The 21,294-nt window shown below is 37.0% G+C and overlaps 1 protein-coding gene across 1 annotated transcript; it reads left to right on the forward strand.

Moving 5' to 3' along the window:
- The first annotated feature begins 665 nt into the window (after nucleotides 1-665).
- sar1b (secretion associated, Ras related GTPase 1B) lies at nucleotides 666-15,444 on the forward strand. The gene is made up of 7 exons (XM_084729921.1): nucleotides 666-823; nucleotides 5,479-5,554; nucleotides 9,531-9,650; nucleotides 11,035-11,100; nucleotides 11,369-11,472; nucleotides 12,512-12,643; nucleotides 13,727-15,444. The coding sequence occupies exons 2-7, from the start codon at nucleotides 5,497-5,499 to the stop codon at nucleotides 13,841-13,843; spliced, it is 597 nt and encodes a 198-aa protein (XP_084586047.1). The 5' UTR covers nucleotides 666-823; nucleotides 5,479-5,496; the 3' UTR covers nucleotides 13,844-15,444.
- Nucleotides 15,445-21,294: the final 5,850 nt, after the last annotated feature.

Below are 21,294 nucleotides of genomic sequence, written 5' to 3' on the forward strand. Positions count from 1 at the left end.
ACATTATTATCACAATATCAAAAATCAAAGAAATTTTATGATAGAAAAAATCCTTTGAAATAATAAATCAGATGTAGACAGCATTTTTTTTGTTTGCATATAATGCTATTTATTGTTACATCCCTACTCTTTCGACAAAAGATCACACAATGTAAACTGAAATATAACCCAATAAAAGACAGAGACAATAAATAAATAAATAAATAAATAAACAAACAAACAAATAAATAAATAAATAAATAAATAAAATATCCAAGGGGTCTCCTCTGATAGTTTTAAGGCATCAATAATGTTCTTAGTCATATACTTAAGTGATTTGCAAAAGTTCTCTCATAAAAACCACCAACATCGGCTGTGTCATTTACATTTACATAAAGGATTTATTTAAAATAAATATTCAGTAGAACTTTGTAATTATTTGTTTAATCCACCATGGTGATTCCAAATGTAATATTATCTCTCAAAGATTTTTTGTTCTAACCTATCATGCATATTACATCGGAAAATTGAAATAAAGACGGGGGGAAATTAATTATCTGTAGTGTGTACGCGTGGAAATTGTAAAATAAGAACCACACTTGATCATCGGTTTATTGCAGTTCTACTGTCGGAAAGATTTGTGTGAAACATAAACAGGAAGCGGCTGGGCAGAGTTTTGGGGAGTTGTTGGACAGCCATTGCAGTGTCGTGGCTCAGTAACAAAACACGAAAAAGGAGAGGAGGACCTGACATTTCGCAGGCTCTCTTTTTTCCACCAGGAGACCAATTTACATGACTATAAGAGCGAACACACTTGGTAAATTACTCTACACCTAAATAACGGGTAAGTCTTATGTTACATTTTCTCAACAATGATCAGAAAATAGTTTTAGGTGAACGCTCGGCATCTCGGCTAGCAAATTATCCCCGGCTCCAGTTAGCAGTTAGCATTGCTAACTCCAAGTTGGCTAACTCGCTGTTATCTAAGAGCTTCGCGCTGGATATAAAACTGAATTTAACCCGCTGCTGTATTTATTATAATTATTCCCATCTATTACTGAGAGAGAGATACTCACTTTCCTACTATTATCCGGTGTTACTAGAACAAAAAAAGTATTTCTTAAGCTAACTGCTAATTAGCTAACGTAGCCAGGAACCGTGCAACGTCGCCTCTAAGATATCGTGTCTAGAAGGGAACCCCAGACCCGCGAAGCATCTCGCGAGAGTAATTATTTTACCTAAACCATGATTTGTATCGAAGCATAACGAAGTGTTTTTGTCTTGACGACTTAAGTGCATCTTCATCATAGCGTTGTAACACTCTAGAACAGGATTATTTTCTACAATGTGCATTATGAAGATAAAACTCGTTCAAATCTCACGAGAGTTTAGCAAATCAAAGGTTTCCTTCTAGATAGGACCCCTCTCAGAATATGACACGTAGCTAGTGGCTTCCTGCTAACCAGCCTACTAGCCGGCCTCACCCAAGCTTTATAAAAATGACTGCGTTCAACGAATGTTTGAGTTTCATAAAATTTGTTGTTATTCTAATTTTGGGACCGTTTGTAGTTTATTTAAGTCCACGCAGAACCTGTTGAAGAACAATCGTTCATGTAAGGTTAGCCGCTAAGGTAAAGGTTAGCTAACTTGGCTGCTCCGTTGACAGTGGTTGTGATAGCCGGACTTTTTTTTTGACAGCCGAGTCAAACCGGTGTCTTTTTCTCTGTATTATAGATTCACAATTTTGTCATGACATCTGTCTTGATTCACAACAACTGCCTGAAATCTTACAGTGGATTGGAACTGATACAGACCATATGCTTAAGGAAAAATATGTTTTGCTATTACTTATTTTATTCATTTGAAACTGAAACACTGACATGTTTGTATAAGTAACCCATTCTCATGTCTTCTTTATTATCTGAATGTGGGGAACCATTTCCAGTTGTTTTCCAGACAAAGAAGAACTATTATGGAGGGTGAAATAAAAAAAAAAGGAAAACTGTCAAAACATGTAGCTCGGTGATTTTTGAGTAACTAATCTTAAAGAGAGCTGAAATGAATAATGAGTTAGTTGCCAACTGTTTAGCTCATCAGTTAATTTTTTTAAGAAAGAAAAGTCCAATTTCTCTGATTCTAGCTTCTCAGATGTCAGTATTTTCCAGTTACTTAAGTACTCTATGGCAGTATGAAACAAGTCATTTTAGGACATCACCTTGGGTTTTAGGAAACAGAGCTTTCACCATTTTCTGACATTTTATGGAGCAAACACCTAATTGATTAATTGAGAAAATGGTTGATAGATTAATTGATAATGAAAATAATCATTAGTTGTAACCTTAGTATACTCATATTCTGCCATAAACAATCCTGTGTTGAGAGTGTTGGTTTTTAATTATGGTCATTAACACATCTGATAGAATGCACTCATAACAGATGTCTCATTGATGGCAAGTTAAGCTCTGAGGGTATTTCTAGCCAAATTCCTCTCATTCTTGTCATTCCTCATTAAATACCTTTCATGATTTTTCCCTGTTAACCAACAATTTTTGTCACAGATTTTATTACTGTCCCTGTTTAATGTGGTTGGTCATGTTTATTAATCCGTAAGTACAGTTAAACACTGGAAATAACAACTACAGATCCCTTGAAACAAATTAAGGCAGTTGGACTTTGTCATTGCTCCACAATTTTTTGTTTGCTGTCTTTTTTAAACTCTTGTGCATATTGGTCTTATATGAGCCTCTATTTGCCCATGGTTGTTGTCAGTTACTGTCAAACAGTTTCATATTTACAGCTGCATCATGTCGCACATGGTAGCCTCAGTTTGTAATGCCATCCCACACTGTCATAGCAGCCAATGGGAGGCCTGGGAGCATATGGGACTGGAGTGTGGCAGCAGCAGCTGACGTGTAGTTCAGCTGTATTTGTGTGGTGAACTTTGGCTACCTTATACTTTAGCCCTGGAGTTGTTTGCATGTTACGTAATAAGGCTAGAGGTCAGCACCAGTTTACATTATTCTGATGCCTCTGCGACTGTCACAATTTGTGAGTCTTATACAGCAAATATCAGGGTTTCATGGGGGGAAAAATTGATGCAACTTAAAGCTTCTCTTTTGGTTACAGAGAGAGGAAGTTTGTTTTTTGTTTTTTTCATACCCCCTTTGCGTTATTTTCACTTGCTGAAACATTTGATCACGTGCCACCTAAAAGAGGGGAAAAGACGTTTTGGTGTACTAGAGTAACAAATGAGCAACACTAGAGTTTATCTAACACTGAAGCAACAGGCAGTTGCATCTAGTCAGTCAGAGAGCTGTTGATTTCACACAGTTACAGCAGGTCCTATCACAGATCCATTTTGTTTTGATTAAAATGCAATCTGGGTAGCTTATCACAAAAGGCTAAGACAAGGCTTCATTTCCAAGGCCCTTGCAGATTGGTTTTGTTGAACAAAGCACTCATGTTGCCTGTTGAAAAGCTGTCAGATGGTATGTGATCAGTGCTCTGAATCTCCTGTCCTGCTGTCCAAAGACTCCTACTGGAACAAGCTTATCATTGGCTGTAGAAAGCAAGTCATTGTTCTTATCACTAGTTGCCAGTATCTATGTGATAGGTTGAGGCAGGCTGCATATGGTGAGGGTTGCTGATTGGTTCCTATTGATCATACTATCCGTCCTCTGTTGTCTGATACTTTTTTTGGTGTCCGTTTGTCTCTTGGTGTTTTTTAGGTACTTTCCCCTGTAGGCTCTAGGATTGTAATGGATATCACTATTAAGCCATAATTTCGTTCAATAGTGTGTTGCTGAAAAAAAACACTGTTGTCTTTAGGTATGAATATTATTTAGTGAACACTTTGGATGGCAGCATTAAGACAGTATCCTCATCCACATGGGAAAAAAGTAAGCAAATTTGGACAAGAATTTGCCTTTGTATCTTGACATCTACTAGGAGTGTCAACATTTTGATCAGAAGTGCTCCAATACATTTTCCCTCTCAGATATTGATTCTGATACCTAAACTTTGTGTATTGGCCAATACCAAGTACAAATCCATTCAGTGCATTTTTAAAATTTATTTATTTAAGTTAAAGAGTTCAATCCCCTTTGTAAAGAGTTTGATTTGTTTCCCCCACAAACCCAAAACATTTCAGTCCACTTCACAATCACAGTTCACAACTCAAAAAAACAACCCTGGATTTTACTGCAGATCCCCATTAAAAACAAACAAAATCAGGAATTAATGACTACAATAACAGTGTCTGTTTTCACAGTTCAACAACAATATATATGCCAGGTACTCATGGTAAGTCAGTCAGTTATAATTTAAGTCTATCAGGTTTGCAGCATCAGATAAAGATAAGCTGGCATTTCTGTTCTCCGCTGACCATTTAAAATAGCATGGTCCCGTTTTGGGACAAATACATTACTTTGTATTGGATAGATACATAGTCTAGTGTATTTGCCGATACCCAGTGCTGCATTGCAGGCAGTATCATGAGCATTTTATAATACTGGTATTGGAACAACCCTAATTTCTATTCCAAATAAATCAAAATGAGCTGTATTTTCAATCCTCCCAATAAAAAGCAGAATCATTGATTCTGACAGATTTTTTTTTCTCTCCACACCTCCCTGCTTGTGCATGTCCTTTGCCAAAAAACACAACCCTTCAAGTCAACACTGTATAGCTAACCTGTAGCCTGCAGCTGCACTCGTTGAGACACTGGCCACTGAACTGGAAAAACCTCCTGTCTCCCTCTAGTCACCATCGGCATGGAAACATTTTGCTTCCACCTGTAGTTATGTCAACAACGGACATGTCATTGACAAAAAAAATACAGTTTATACAATTTTTTAACTCTGGTGGCTTTTTGCAAGTGAGAAAAATGTCGTCTGGGGAATAAACAAATCGATTAATGACCTTTAAATTGCAAGTCTGATAGAATCTCATATTTGGAGAATCACAACACCCCTAATATTTACCCCTTCCTACAATGTTTAATCTAAATAACATGTATTACACAATAAGTTAAAACTTCCACATTTCCCTGCCTTCCAACATTTTTAGCAGGTGAACTGTAGAACACAATGGAAACCTGCAGTTTCAAAGATTGTACAGTTTTGCCATTTTAGCTATTGTGACGATTGTTCTTTTCATGCAGGGGATGAACAATACAGTCTTGTGGCTGTTTAAATGCCCTACAGTTTCTTCCACAACAGTTTAATGCTGATACTTATTTCTCAATGAGAGAGACTATGTGGATAACATTAGTGACAGCCTACATGCAAAAATAAGTCAAACTGATGTTACTGATAAATATTCTGTGGCAAAGTAATGGGAAAAGGTACAAACATTAGACCACTTGTATAAGGACAGTTTACTTCAGCTTTGATAACAGTGGATGTTAAAGGCAAAATAACACGTCTCAGCTTTTTTTTCTCCCTCTGTGTGCATTCATGTCTTCTTACCTTTTCTTTTCCCCCATTTGTTGTTTTTCAGGATTCAACAGCTCCGGATATGTCCTTCCTATTTGAATGGATTTATAACAGTTTCAGTAGCGCACTACAGTTCTTAGGTGAGTACTGGTGATCAGACACACAAACTCATAATAATTCCTTGTTAAAAGCTTTAAAAGATAACTGCAAACATTTTTGTCTTCTTCTGTATTTTAAGTTAATTTCATTCATCAAAATGGTGTTGCCATAGTGTGAACCACAAAGCTATTTTAAAAAATGTTATGTAACATGGTGAGCAGAGTTGGTCATTTGAAAGAGGATTTAGAGGGAGGATAGTCTGATTAATGTCTTCATTGTTACAACTACTGGTCTGTCTTGCACATCAGTCCTGAAGTGTTCAGTTAAAAGTGGGGCGTTGTGCACAATAGTGTGCTTTGTCCTAGAAATCCATCCTTGCGATGGTAGAAGTTGATAGGAAGAAGGAACGTTTCTTTAGAAGTATTGGATTACGCTGTGTCCCACTGACTCAAATCAGAAACAATCCTTAACTGCTAATCCACACTACAGGATTTCATGCAATATAATATTATCAGCAAAGTTGCCTCCTTAGCTAAAGCTCTCATCAGGCAGAACACATTAGTTAATTTCACAATCAAAGACATTACAAGGCCCTTTTACACTAACAAGTTTCTAATGTGGTCCATGTAGTAAGAATTTAATGAATGACCATCATCATTGGCCACCATTCCTTTTAAGGCTTCTGTGTACTGTGAAATGCACGTTTATAGCTCCTTGGTTGTGGCACTAACACAAGCTGACTTATGGGTCTGATTCCCACCATAGACACACACGCTACTTACATTCCTGTAAAGTGGCTCAGCTAAAAGGATCTAACAAACTGCATATGTTATGTAGGCTTGTGTAGGGATGTGCACAATTATTTATCTAAACAATTACACATTGCTACCATGGTTAGAAAGCACCAGTCAGTTAAATCATGAATGAATATTTTATTAATATAAAATGGCAGGTTAACTGTCACTGGAGCCCCAGCAGATTGCAGCCCCCCGCTTCCTGCACTAATGGCAAGATATTGTAATCCATCAAGATGTAAAGCAGAAAGTGGGAGAGATTATATCTCATAAAACCAACATGGCTTGCCAGTGTTCTGATCCAGAATAAACTGGCATATGACTATGCGACTTGAGCAATGCATAACCGCATGTAGTACAAGCATGCGGACATTAAGCTGCAAGGAAGGCAGGCTGCTGCTTTTAGCACCACTAACTTCAGTCACACAGTGTGGCTGAAAATGTTAGCCATGATCTTGCTTGGTCTGAAACGGTAACGTTTTGTTATGGCACCGTAATGTTTTTTAGGTTGTCTAATGTTTATAATGCATGGTGCAAAGTGCCACACTTTTCAGCTGCATTTTTAATATGATTTGGCTATTAAGAATATGATTAAGGGCTTGAAATAGCTCTTAATAGGTGCAATATTAAAAAAATCTGTTTAATTGAAAAGGACATTAGTTGCCAGGAACACCCCTAGGCTTGTGTTGATTTGCAATCTGTCAGTGTTGAGGAACTAAATTTCTATACAAAATAAAATCCGTAAATACACGTTAAAGATACCAGGACATCAAATACTGAAGTTGCAGGTTGTTAAAGCGTCGTAAGCACAGCAAAATAATCAGAAAAATAAGGAAATACAGGCAGAGAGCAGAGTCTCTGCAGATATAAACGCCACCACACACTTCTAGATGGTCATAAGCGATGATTTATAGGGATTATGTTTATATGATTCTATACATTGTTTAAAAAGAAAATATTGTATGTTATACCTTTTAAACTTCTTGAGTGTGTAAGACAGACTATGTTGTGGTAAAAAGCAACCAAACGGTTGAATAACATGAGCAGATAAAATCCAAGAGCAGATGATACAGATACTATAAAAAAAAAAGCCATATGTTATAGTTACACTTAAATTAATGATATGATGGGGGTATGACTGAAATTCACTTGTGAATGCATGTAAATGTGATTGACAGTTGATTTATTTGTTAAGGACTTTGTCTTAACACATATTCAGCAAAACATTTTTTTTCACATTTGTAAGAGAGATCTGTTTCCATTGTCAGACATCAAAAGTAGTATGAGATTTTATCATGGATCAAAAAGACTGTTATAACCCGAGGCGATCAGCTCGGCTACAGACCAACCCTAATGTTATGTGAACGTGAAAGGCACACAAAGGGAATGTCTCTCAGAAGCGTGGCATGATTTGTTACCACGGCTTTTTAAATGTTTGTGATCAATGTGTGCATCTGAAATCTGGTGGAACATCTTGTTATGTGTACCAGCTGCTCTTCTCCCCAAAGTGAACTGTTCTAGTTTCTGTGTTAGAGATGCTCCTGTGAAGCAGTCGTTCCTGCTCTTCCTGTCAGACCGGTAGCATAGTGCTGTTGTGACTAATGGTGACGTCTAGTAGAGCTGACTCAGTCAGAAATTTCACAAATCCACTGGGTATCACTACGCTGACTCAGAGAGTGGTATACACAAAGCCTTGTATTCTTGTCAGGAAAGGTAAGGAGTAACCTTAGTTGCACCCTTTCTCCTATGTTCAGTTAGTCAGTACACCCACTTGAGAGAGCTGACAATAACAGTAAAATCTTGTCAATTTTCCTTTGAAGCTTGAAAGCACTTTGGGGCTTTCTAAATTTAAAGTAGTTTTCTTGGGTGCTTTTGATCACTATGACTAGATGCCATTTCTCCATTAAAATTGCAATTCCACTCTTTCTTACTTTTTCCAACTTCACACAGCACAGAATGCACATGTGTAGCTTAACCTGCACTAGTGTGGCTTCACTTTTTTTGTGTCAGTTATGTTCATAACGTCAAGTAGAGTTTAGAGAAGGACGAAATCATTCACCTGTGCATAATTTCATCATGCATTATTTATGTGTGAATTAAGTAGCCAGTTCATGCCTTTTTTTTTTTTCTCTCCCTCAACCCCAAGTTCTTGCATCATTGCAGACATTCAGTACCACCTGACTGATCACCAGGGGCCAGTATTTAAAAAACTTTTAATCTATATCAGAATTATCTGGATAGGAATAAATCTCCAAATTGGGTATTTCAAAATCAGTTTATGTGATCCTGGTCTTACAAATTTGAAATACAGATTTGGTCATCCACTCCTACCCAGAATCCAGATATAATGTTGATTTGGGGTATTTTAAAACTCCAGTGTGCGATTTATGATAGTTTTAATGTTAAAAAAATCTGGATAATCCTGATCCCACCTGAATGGTGGATTAAGCATGGATGCGAGGCGGATGTAGAGACATATAGGACACATGTTATATATTTAATTATTCTATTATTCATAGACCAATCATGCCAAAACAATATCTATTTAAAATTTAACAATTAACCAGTAAACCAGTATGTTTAATTGCAACACCAAAAAACAGAAAAAACAAGTTCAAACTGAATTTCACATTTCTTCTTCCATGTGCAGTGCAATCCTACAAAACATTTAATGATTAATTAATAACAGCAACAATAATATTTAGATAGCACTTTTAATAAACCCAAAGTGGTCATGATAAATGCAGTGATAGATTGACCACAGAGAGCCCCAGCAAATTTAGCAATTTTGGCCTGTGTATTGTGTGCTACTCTAAATAATTGAAAGTAAAACTGATTTGCACTTCATTTTCAACTTTTCAAATATTTTCACATCTGTCTTAATGAAATGTTACTTTGATCAACAGATGGTTGCCTATCATAAGACTGCAAATCTGGATTCTGGATTCCTGACCTTGTGGTATCTGGATCAGAATGATCCTACCTGAAAAATCTTTGAAAACCCACAACATCACTTTTATCTGGGAACACAAAAAAGGGATTACAAAATCTGGATAATCATGATCTAGCTTAAAGGTTATAAAATACTGGCCCCAGAGTTCACATGTGATGACGTTTCCTCACGTGTGAAATTTCCAGTGAATAAGCATTGCGTAATATGACGCAGCCCGTCTAAAAAAAGAGTTGAGGCTTGTGTTCTGAAATGCTTCTGGCTTTGTTTCAGGACTGTACAAGAAATCCGGCAAGTTAGTATTTCTTGGCCTGGACAATGCTGGCAAAACAACGCTACTGCACATGCTGAAAGATGACAGATTGGGACAGCATGTGCCAACTTTACATCCAAGTGAGTTGATGCTACTTTCTCACACACACGCACACACACACACACACACACATCCACACATGCTCACTCAGTTATGTGTTAAAACAATCCATATCCAACAATCCAACTTATTAACTTGTATAAAGGTTATAGACTTTAAAAGAAAACTATCCTTTCAGGCCCGTCTCAATGTTAACATTAGCTGCCAGACTAACATTAGGAAGCTAGCATTAGCTGGCTAGCGGTGACCAACAATGAGAATAAACTCCTCAGCAAGATCTTTAGTGCGCAGAAAAGACTGAACTTGCCTAGTATTTGTACTGCTGTCCTGCATGAGAATGGCCACGTTTATAACTTAACTTAATAAGTCTTAAAATGGCTTAAATTTTCTAAATATTAATCTTAAACGTTTATTAAATAGTCTACATTTGAAATGGTGGGGTCTTAATTACAACATAAACTTTAATCTAATTCATCCATATTTTTTTTCTTGTATCAGAATCAGCATTTCTGATTAAACAAAACCTAATAAAAACGTCACAGAAAGCATTAAATTTAATCTCTCATACATGTGTTTGTTGTTCTTGAAAATCATTGCTTCTTTTAATGTTTTGTGAGTTAGAGCCTTATAATTCTAAACAGAAAATTGGTTTCTAAGGTTCTACCTGTGTTTGACCTGTTCCAAAAAAACATTTACGAATTTGATAGGATTTTGAATACATTAGAATACATTTAGGGTGTCTGTCATTTGCATGTATGCAAGAGACTTGTTCCACGTCACTTTTGCTATTTGGAATGCAAAAACTTTGACGTTCAATGGGCCTCGTGCAAGAACCACTCATACGAACAGATTTGTTCTTAAGTGGTGTGTATGAGTGATTTAGGAGAACTTATGTTGACATGAAATTGGCTCTTGGCTCTAGCAGCCCTTTTAATTAATTCCACTGCTGACGAGGTTAAAATGATAAACTTTCCTTTATGGATGTCTGAAAGCAGCCTTATATGGTATTACTGGGGCGTTAATTATATGAATTTACAAGTCTCATGCACATGCAGTCAGATAGACACAGACGGATCATTTACACAGGTATCTGAAGTTAGGAATGTTTACTGAATCTGACGTGGGGCGTTCATATGAGCCCTTCGTACAAAGAAAGAAAGAGAAATTTGTAAAATTTTGTAAAATATGGAAAAGTTCTCGCTTTAGGCCCAATGTCTCAAAACCACTCAGAAAACAAATAGAGTCTTATGATGCAATTTATGTTTGCCATTTTCAAATAAAACAATGTTGGATTCTGGTAATACAAAATTTTGGTAATATGTTTGCTCAACTATTGTGTGTCAGTGACTGTTGAGCCTCCTGACTTTTCAATTTCGTTCATGGTCATTTTCTTTCTTCCTCCAGCCTCGGAAGAGCTGACGATTGCTGGCATGACTTTTACCACCTTTGACCTTGGAGGCCACCTACAAGGTATGTTTGTGTCTACTAATGTTTTCATTTTATGTGTTAATGAAACTCTGAGGCCACTTTTCACCGCTGGCATGATCTGGAAATGCAATGATAGACATGTTAGCAGTTTTCCTTCAGGGGCCATACCGCCTGCCAATACTTGTGCTAACATAAGACGAATAAAATATATCATGCAAGTGTCAGTGCATGCAAAAACGTTTCTGACATAAGTAGACAGACAGGACTGACTCTCATGTTTGTTTCTGTGTTTGTGTGTTGCTTCACACAGCCCGCAGAGTGTGGAAAAACTACCTCCCTGCCATCAATGGCATAGTCTTCCTAGTGGATTGTGCAGACCAGATGAGATTGACGGAATCAAAAGCAGAACTTGATGTAAGTACCTGTTACATGCTTGGTCACCATTACACTGTAGAGCAGTGCTTTTGACAGTATTCAGATCTCGAAGTGTTTAAAATAAAATTGATAAATTGTTCTCTGTCATGTCAATGCATCTAAATCTTTTAAGTCTTCTTTTTTACCGAAGGAGTTCTGCCCACTCAAGTAAATTTAGCTGTGCACTCTTGAAACACTACTTGAAAACTAGAAAAACTGCTAATTTATTGCTAATCAGCTGCTTAATATTACATGTAAAGTGAGATAAAAGTTAGTTATTTCAAACACATTTTTAATGTTGCACTTTTCTTTTCATCTTTGTGGGGGCGCTTGTAAATGCTTGCATTGCAGGTGGTGCAAGAATATTTTTGTTAAAACAAATGATTTGGTGTAAGTCCAGAAACAGAGCGAGGTTTCCTAGGTTACCTTTCACCGCCGGTGTTGTGCAAAGAGAAATCCATTGCACAGCAGGCGATGTACAAGATTTACTGTTATACTGTTATACTACCATACCACACTATTTTTTTCTTCTTTTCTCTCTGTATCATAAGGTGTGTAAGAAAATTGCAATTACATGGAAACACTGGGCAGTTTGTGGTTTTATGCAACTAATGATCTCTTATAAAATAATGACGCCTTATAAAAGGGTTAGAAATAAAAAGGTCTACAAATGTATAATTTTTAAAGGGTCGCTGAACGTCACATGAAAAACAAGATTAAAGTATAAAAGAACTTACTGTAAACCAAAAAAGGTACAAATTTTTGCTCTCACAATTGCTCATGAAATGTGTCTGGCTTTGAAGCATTTTTGTAGATTTAATAAACTAGCACAGCTCATCGCAGCACATTGCTATCAAACTTGGTCAGCTTCAACTATCAAACCCTCCTGTAAACTAGATCAGTCTTTCAGTGGCTCTCTGCCATTTACATTTATAACTCAGTCCACTTCTTTCAGTTTTTAGTGATTATACCAGGTGCAAAACAAAGGAAATTACTTGTTAAAATGAATATGAATGTAACACGTAGTCTATTTTTGCAGGCATTAATGACAGATGAGACCATCGGAAACGTGCCTATCCTGATCCTGGGCAACAAGATCGACAGACCAGAGGCCATCAGCGAGGAGCAGCTGAGGGGAATATTTGGATTGTATGGACATACGACAGGCAAGGTGAGTAGAAACTGTGAGGAGAGTATGGTCGAGTTGACTTGTGGAAGTTTAAACTTTTGCTCTAATAATCAGGGAAATTAGTAGTCATCCCGAGTATTTGGTTTGTTTACAATCCACAGAGGTGATCATAAACAGGCCAGAGGCTGTGTGATGCACACTTTGGTAAAAAAAAAAAAAAAACAGGGGATATTCCTAATGTGCTGTATACATGTCCAAAGAATGCTCCTAAATTATGAATATCAGGATGTCCCACATGTATTAATTGGGAGATGTTACATTCAGAATGAGGCCTAATTAGGAATATGCTGTTTACATGACCCATATCAAATTCTAATGTTGTCATATTCAGAATAATCATGGAAATTTTGTGTGCATATAAATGAAATGGTTTGGAAGTTATGTCAAAGCAGACCTAAGTTCCTGCAGTTGGAGTGAAATAAAATAATGCTGGCTTGTTCATTTGTCAGCATAACCTTTAAAACATGTGCCAGACATCAAGTTTAAGTTTGATAGGTTAAAGGTAGAATCAGTCTGAGCTGTTTGCAAACACACCAGAAAGATATTTTATTGTTGTGTCTCATTCCCAGGACGTCAAATACCGACATTTTGGGCACAGTAGGATAATGAGAAAATAATATAATGCAGGAACAGGGCAGGGACTCTGCAGATACAGGCAATACCAAACACTTCTAGTGGGTCATAAGTGAAGATTGTGTTTTGTGTCTATACATTGTTTTTTAGTCTTGCATGTATTGTCTTGCAGGAGTTCCATTCTGAACCTGTTTGCCAAGTTAAAAGAACAAGTTAACACCCCATTTTACATATTCAAAAAAAAAAAGCATTTAAATCCAGAGCTTGCTTCTGTTCTCCTTGCAAGTTAAAATTCCAAACACACCACACAACAAGACTTACTTTCTGTTTTTATGTCTTAATAACGACGGCCCGGATGTGAGTGGATTTGGATTTTGTTTATGTATGTACTTTATTTATTGTCAAGAGGAGAGAATGACTCCATTTTTCAGGAAAGTGTTTTCTTAGAGAAAAGTGGATTTAGCGTCACACTTTTTCCTTCTTTTCTCTCAGGGCGCCATTCCCATGAAGGAGCTGAACACGAGACCACTGGAGGTGTTCATGTGCAGCGTGTTGAAGAGACAGGGCTACGGCGAGGGCTTCCGCTGGCTCTCCCAGTACATCGACTAAAAGCAGCCAAGCCCCGACACCGACATCACCACCACCACCACCACCATCAGGAGGGGGGCGCTAAAACCCAACCACTCAAGACGCCCACCGTTGCCACCAGTACCATCATACTCAGCCCCATGTTTGGTTAAACAAGTCTGCCTCCACCTTCAGAGAAACCAGTACAACTTGATCCCAATAGACTTTTATTGGTCGAACATTTGGTTCCGCACTTACAGAATTCATTCCTGTGTACGCACACACACACACATGCACACACTCATTTCCATCTGTCTTTTTCTAAGAGCGTAACATAGCATTGGTTCCACCGCAAAGGGTGTTCAAATTCAAACGGATGAGTCTTTTCTATATTGTGTCTGTTGTTTGCCGACCTCTCCCCCTCCCTTCCTGCCATCTGTTGAGTGTGACGATAGACGCATTATAATTGTAAATCTGTATATGATTCCATTGGTATATCAACAATCCCTGATGATGCCTCTTTCCCCTCTTCAACTCATTTTGAGCAATGAGAGAGAGCAACATAGTTGTATACATTGCAGTACACTTTTTTAACAGTAAAGACATTCATTCCATACTGTATTTAATCAACTCATTTTGGTTTGTCCTGTTTTTTTTTCTTTTCTTTTACATTTGAATAAATAAAATGTGTGGCCACATATTTACAGCCCTCACTATAGACGCACGGCTGTTTCACCCTTTTATCAAAACGGACCGGTGCATTTATCTTAGCGTGTCAGAAAAATAAATTCTTTAGCTTACTTGGAAGTTAAAATACTTTCGTTTCAGACCTCTATCTCATGGGCACAGTAGCATTGTATGGATCCAAGTACTCTGTGGGCTCCCCTTTTTTAAACAGAAGCATGGGGTGGTAGTATAACAGACGGGAGAGGATTTTTTAATAGAAAATAATACTTGCTATAACCCAGGCGAGGTTTGATGAAATGGTGTTGATAGCACAGTGGTCAGTTTTTGCAAAGAAACTATTTAAGTGAATGAAACTGGGATAAATAGCTTGATAATAACATGCAGTAAGAGATGAGGGGAGGAATAAACAGATGGTTGTAACATCTAGTAATCAGTCCATCCTACAAGCAGAATTTTCCAGCGCAGACCTTTTTACAGGGTGAATCTAGTGACCAAGCTTAGATAACAGAGGACACAGTCCCACAGTGGGAACAGGTAGATAGGCCGAAGACGCCTCTAAGAAAGGGACCATATATATATGAAATGTACATGAACATCGTACATGGAATTTGTATTTATACGTGGTATCCTTTGATCTATGTGCATTACCAGAAACTATTATGCATGCCTTGTTCTTTTGATTTTTAATGACCATTATTCCAGAGAGTACAACAGGAGGGGAAAAGATGCCAAAATTTACAATGAGAGCTGATTGTCATGTTTTTCTTTTTTTTTTTTTTTTTAACAGAAACGATGGAATTGTGCTTAATACACATTTTTTCTGTCCCTGTCCCTTTGTGTCTCTTTCATTCCCTCATGACTATACGTGATGAGCTGTTCCAACGAGGGTGGGACTCGCTGTTGTTTGCATCATAAAAAAAATGTAATAAATGTTTTCAATGAATAACAGGCTTTAACATTGATCTACAATGCAGATTTTTTTTGTCACTTTTCTTTGGCTCAATTATATGGTAAGCATTTGCTTCCTCAACTTAAAGGGACAGTACAATATATTTTTTTGCTCTGGCCTCTCTCTCTACAGCAGAAAGTAAATAGTTCCTACATGAAACTGCCCACAACAAGCTCAACAATCTAGATGTATAAACATCACAATGGGCTGGAGGGAAAATATGTCACCAATACAACTGTGTAAAAAATGTCCCACTATAAACAAGTCCTGCATTCAAAATCTTACCCATAAAGGTCTTTTCTTTGTTTGTTTGTTTGTTTTCAGTTATTCTGTCTGATTAGAGCTCTACCCCACTTAAATGTGACCCAGAGCTTTAATGGTTATTTATTACGTCACAAATCTCAAACTACCAATTTCAATAATAACGGTGATTTTTTTTTTCCCCTCTCTCTAAGAGGTGCAACAAATCTAACAAGAGACAAAGAACGATGTCAATCAATAGACCTTTTTTCTCAGCAGCCATATTGTTATGAGATTGACAGGGTAGACACAGACATTACCTGTGATCTAATTAAGTTTCCCTTCCTTTTATTGTAGCAGAGCCTTTCCAGCGAACCAGCATGCACAGTAATAGTGCCGTGACTCTGTCTGACCTGAATGGAACAGAACCTTAATTAGTTTCATTGATCAGTCTGCACATGCCCACATAGACCTGAGAAGAGGTCTAAAAAGCGGTAAAGAAGAATCAGCAAAATGTATGCAAAAATTAAATTACTCAGGCAGAACAATGTCAGATGTGACTTTAATTATAATTATTTATAATTGGATGAATTAATCAGAATCAAGATGGAGCTAGTTTACAACTTAATGTACAGTTTGGTTGTTCGGTGCTGTGGTTTCCCCCTCTAGTGGCTCGCAAAAGAAGCTGCGGTCATGAGATAATGTGGAAAGAAGAAGGGAAAAACAATTCTGCTATAGAACTGGAACTAATAATAATTTGATTTGTTTATTAATCTGTTGAATCTTTTCTTGATTGATTGGGTAGTGGTTTGGTCTATAAAATGTCCACAAATATCCAGAAGTAGGAATCAGAGAATTTTTATCCTTTTTCTTAAACAATTACTCAAATACATTAATCAATTAAATAATACTTAATTTGAATAATTTAATGTTGCAGCTCCATTTTGGGCTATTTAGTAATATTAGTTTTAAATCCGTTGAGAAATTAAGAGGGGAAGTGACTTGCAATTCATGGACATCTGAAATGCGACAAGGGGCCGCAATTATACACAGCTTTTTTGTATGCTTTCACAAGCCAAAAAGGTTGGAAAACAGGTTAAAGCTCTAATAATGCACTGTATTTTGCATGACTATTATGCATTAATTAAAAATCTTTGACTTGGAAAGTAACAACTGCTGTCAAATGTGCAGTCAAAACTATGATATAGTAGTAGTAAGTATAAATAGTGGAGTAAATGTACTTACTTACCACCACTGGGTGAGATGACTATATTTTATTCTCCTGATCTGACAGTTAAACTGAAATATCCACATAAGACTATTTGTTTATGTGGAGCAGGATTACAGAGCAGCTTGTAGACAGACTGTGCAGTTTATGTAAAAAGCATATTGCCACCATAAAATTTAGCCTCAGTACTATCACTGTACTATCAGGCCACTGGGTGGTGCACATGACATGGACATTTGTGTTTTTAGAAGTGCTACACAATTTATCTTCACTCTTCAAGTGTATGGCAGGACCTCATACTCAGTTTGAACAACAATGAACGACAACATTGCAAAGAAGCTTTTTTTTTTCCTGCGCTAATTTTTCTCATCTGTAGTCTACAGGCAGGGAATAGTTGAAAGCACAGATTGTTGAGAATAAAAGCAGTGAAAATATGCAGATACAAACAGAGTTTCCTTTTATTGTGACCAGTCCAAGACACACCTGTGCAATAATCACGCTGCTTAACCAGCATCTCTGTATGCCACACCTGTCAGGTGGATGGATTATCTTGGCAAAAGTGAAATGCTCACTGACAAATTTGTGAACAAAATTTGAGAGAAATAAAACTTTTGTGTCCTAGATTTCTTACTTCAACTCATGAAAAATGGGAGAAAAAAAAATGTTGTTGCGTTTCTCACACACATACATGGAAAATGTCCTGAATATTTCATAGAAAACTAGAATTAACACCTTGCAATCGTATGGCTTCACCAATAGTTAAGTGACTATTTACATCCATGTCTGTCCAGACTCATATAAGATACTGAAATAAAGACTTTGAAGGAATTTAATAAAAGTTTTTAAGTGTATCTGGGGGGAATGGAAGTTATTACTATATTGACAAGTATGATTCCAGTGAATAATTTCTAGTGAGAAACATACTGTCTTCACTTAGATACTATTTTTTACAGAGAAGTACAAAGGACTGATAGTACAGCTGAACATTATGACATCACAGTGAAGCTGACCTTTGACCTTTTCGATATAAAACGTCATCACTTCATCATTTTATCCATTTAAGATATTTGTGTGACATTTTGACATAATTACCAGATGAATTCTTCATTTATGGCCAAAAACATGTTTTATGAGGTCACAGTGACCTTTGACCACCAAAATCAAATAACTTCATCCCTTGAGTCCAAGTGGCAATTTGAACCAAGTTTGAAGAAATTTCCTCAAGGAGTTCAGGACAGACAGACAACCCGAAAACTTAATGCCTGCAGCCACGGCTGTCGCAGGTGTGGAGGCAGAAAAATAGCAATAGCTAGATGAAAAGTCAGAGGATCACCCATTTCATGGGAATCCGTCCAATAATTGTTAAAATATTTCAGTAAAAGCCAAAAGTGTCAACCTGCTGGTGGAAAAGAAAAGTCAGGGAATCACCAAATTCAATAAGCTTCATTATCTGGGGGCCATGACTGACTGTGCCAAAATTCATCTCAATCCATCCAGCAGTTCATGAGATATTTCAGTCTGGAACAAAGTGAACGGCAGACAGACAGACAGACAGACAGACAGACAGACAGACAGGCCAACGCTGCCGTCTCTAGAGTCATGAGACTAGCATGGCTAAAAATCGTTCCTAGAAATGTGAGTAAGTGGAAATCCACATCAATATCTTTATTTATAGAGCTTGAACCTGGCATAAAGAATCCCCCCTTGGGAGTTGAAGCCCTCACACTCCTCCTGAGGCACTCTCAATTTATAGATTGAATGTTGTTGAGTGCAGCTATATTCAGCAGAAGCTGTTCTTATAAATCAGGCCAATGTACGATTTGAAAAAATGATCTTCAGATGAATAAGAAAATTCAATCGCAGAACATTTTAACACACGAGGCCCCTGGGTGCGATGCTCACAGTCATTAGGTTTACTTTATCAAGCAGGAGGACTGATTTAAGAATATTAAACACTATCAACTAAACACAGTCAAGATGGAAGTCTTCACTGATTTTCATTAGAGGTTTTTAAAATAAGTGTTCAAGTGTTAACTCATCATACTAATCAAGGCAAAAATAAAAAACATCCTTTCTTTAAAACAATATTTTTATTGCGATTTTTTATTTGGATACCTAAAGAAATGTATCAGTCCTTTTATACATGATCACACATTCACACAGATGTTTCATAAAAGATGTTTGGCAGACAAAATGATGTAAACACTACTGAACATGAAAAGTGAGGCAATTACAGTATTAAAAACAGCAGCTACACAGCAAATCAATTAATGAATGACAGCTGGCAGCATGGCAATCCCCATTTATTAAACATATTAAAGGTCAACATAAAGCAAAGAACAAAAAGTTCTGACCCTAAGCGACCCTCTAAAAATGCAGTTATTTTTAAAACTAGCTTTCACTGTCACCTTGCCAATTACCAGCAGATCTTCTTCACAGCAGCCATACTGACATGAAATAGCTGGGTAAACACAGGTTATTAAGATTTGTCTCTGCAGAAAACCAATGGATCTTAGCAAAATATAATCATAAGTGTGCAATTTTGCAAATGTTGGCCATCTTTTACATATTTCAACGAATTAATGCTTCTTTTGTTGGATAACCATAATCATCACTTATTTGAGCTATCTTCAGTAAAAATAAATATATCTCCCAATATGTTTTTCACCTGCGATCTCTTCTTCAGGTTTCATTGACGTTAATCAAAGTGTGTGCAACAGCGCCCCCCTGGATTGCAACATATATTAACGTGAACCGACGTGCGGTCAAACAGGGTATTGCAGACTTACAGTGATTAGAATCCAGCAGGTGACGTTATCATTATTTGATTAATATTGAATAACCCTAACCTCATAAGTGTATCATCCAATCGGGTTATCCGTGTTAATTAATATCCAAAAATGTAAAAAACAAAAATAAAACAAAGAGTTAAATAAACGACAGAGTTAACTTAAGCTAATTTCCCCCTGCCCAACTAGCTAGCTACTTAACCTAGCTAGCAGCGACCGAGGGTTTAGGCTTGAAGTTGTCGGGAAAGAATGAACTCTACACAAAATTAGAAGACCTGAAACACTGGAAATTAAATGACACTTCGCCGCCATAAAGGAAAGGAGAATGGCCTTCTTCCTCCTCACTCAGGGTGAGTCAAAATGTGCCTTTTTCCTGTTTGAATTTTGCCTCTTTTGCTGTTTTAAAAGTTAAATGGCCCGCCGTGGCAGTGTGTTTGCTTGCTGGCTTTGATTTCCTGGACACTGACGCTGAGTGTGAAGTGTGTTGTCTTAATTTCATGGGGTTTTTTTTGCATTGGGTAGCAGAACATACCCATAAGGAGTTGTGTGAACTGTTTGTTGTTCATATGCAGTAGAAGGTCTACTAGTTGGAATTCGTTCAGTCTTGTTGTGTTTTTAAAATGCTCTGCAATAGTTAGCTGCAGTGGTGGAATGTAACTAAGTACATTTACTCAAGTAACTTATTGTACGTAACTTGAAAGTTCACATTCGAGGTAGTTGAGCTTTACTTGAGTATTTCCATTTTTTGCAACATATACTTCCATTGCACTACATTTCAGAGGCAAATGTGATGTGATATCGTGATGTGCTTCATGATAAGTGTTGATGTTTTTTGCATCACAATGTTCAGTTTTCCTGGAAAAAAAACCCAAACAAACTATCAATCATCATGATGTGACTCTTTTGGGGACTTGTACCAAAATAACATGTTTTCTTACATCTGGGAGGGCAAGATTTGTAAGCCAGGACATCTCTGCAGTTCTGCAGTACTTCATTATAATGCTGCTTTGTCACATTTTACTTCATCAAAAAAAATTGCAGCTTCTTTGATTTGGATTTTGCTCTTGGCCATATTTGCAGTTTCCACAATATTTTGATTAATTGTACCAAATGTCAAAAAATGATCAAAAATGATCACAATTTCCCGAAGCCCAAACTGGTCTTCTTATTGCTTTATTTGTCCAGCCAACAGTCCAGAACTCAAAGACTATTCATTACATAAATTACAAAAGAAAAAGCAGCAAGTCCTAACAGAAGCTGGAACCAGCAAATGTTTAACAGTTTTGCTTGAAAAATTACTAAGTGCTTATTAAAATAGTTGGCAAGTAGTTTTCTTTTTCTAATTTTCTAAGCTACAGGACTAATTGACCCTTTACCAAGCCTACTAGCAGATTCCATGGATTTTGTCAGCCAAAATGATGACTCTTGCTGACAGATTTTATAAATGTTGCTGGCTATTATAGGCTAAAGCGAATGCTCAAACTCCTTGAGTTAGCTGAGAAGTTTTTCTCCAGCTAACTTTTTAATGTTTCCCTCTGACTAGAGTTGTGTGTCATTAAGATTTTATCGATACCACCACTCTAACCGATACTGCTTATTG

Source organism: Lutjanus erythropterus, chromosome 11 (genome assembly GCF_056507025.1).
Source record: "Lutjanus erythropterus isolate fLutEry1 chromosome 11, fLutEry1.hap2, whole genome shotgun sequence".
Classification (NCBI taxonomy): Eukaryota; Metazoa; Chordata; class Actinopteri; order Lutjaniformes; family Lutjanidae; genus Lutjanus; species Lutjanus erythropterus.

What these genes read in the sequence shown, in the direction of transcription:
- sar1b (XM_084729921.1), top strand. Translation starts at nt 5,497, where the DNA reads ATGTCCTTCCTATTTGAATGGATTTATAACAGTTTCAGTAGCGCACTA. An exon ending in TGTGCCAACTTTACATCCAA is followed by an intron (nt 9,651 to 11,034) that starts GTGAGTTGATGC and finishes TTCTTCCTCCAG; the next exon opens with CCTCGGAAGAGCTGACGATT. An exon ending in ATGGACATACGACAGGCAAG is followed by an intron (nt 12,644 to 13,726) that starts GTGAGTAGAAAC and finishes CTTTTCTCTCAG; the next exon opens with GGCGCCATTCCCATGAAGGA.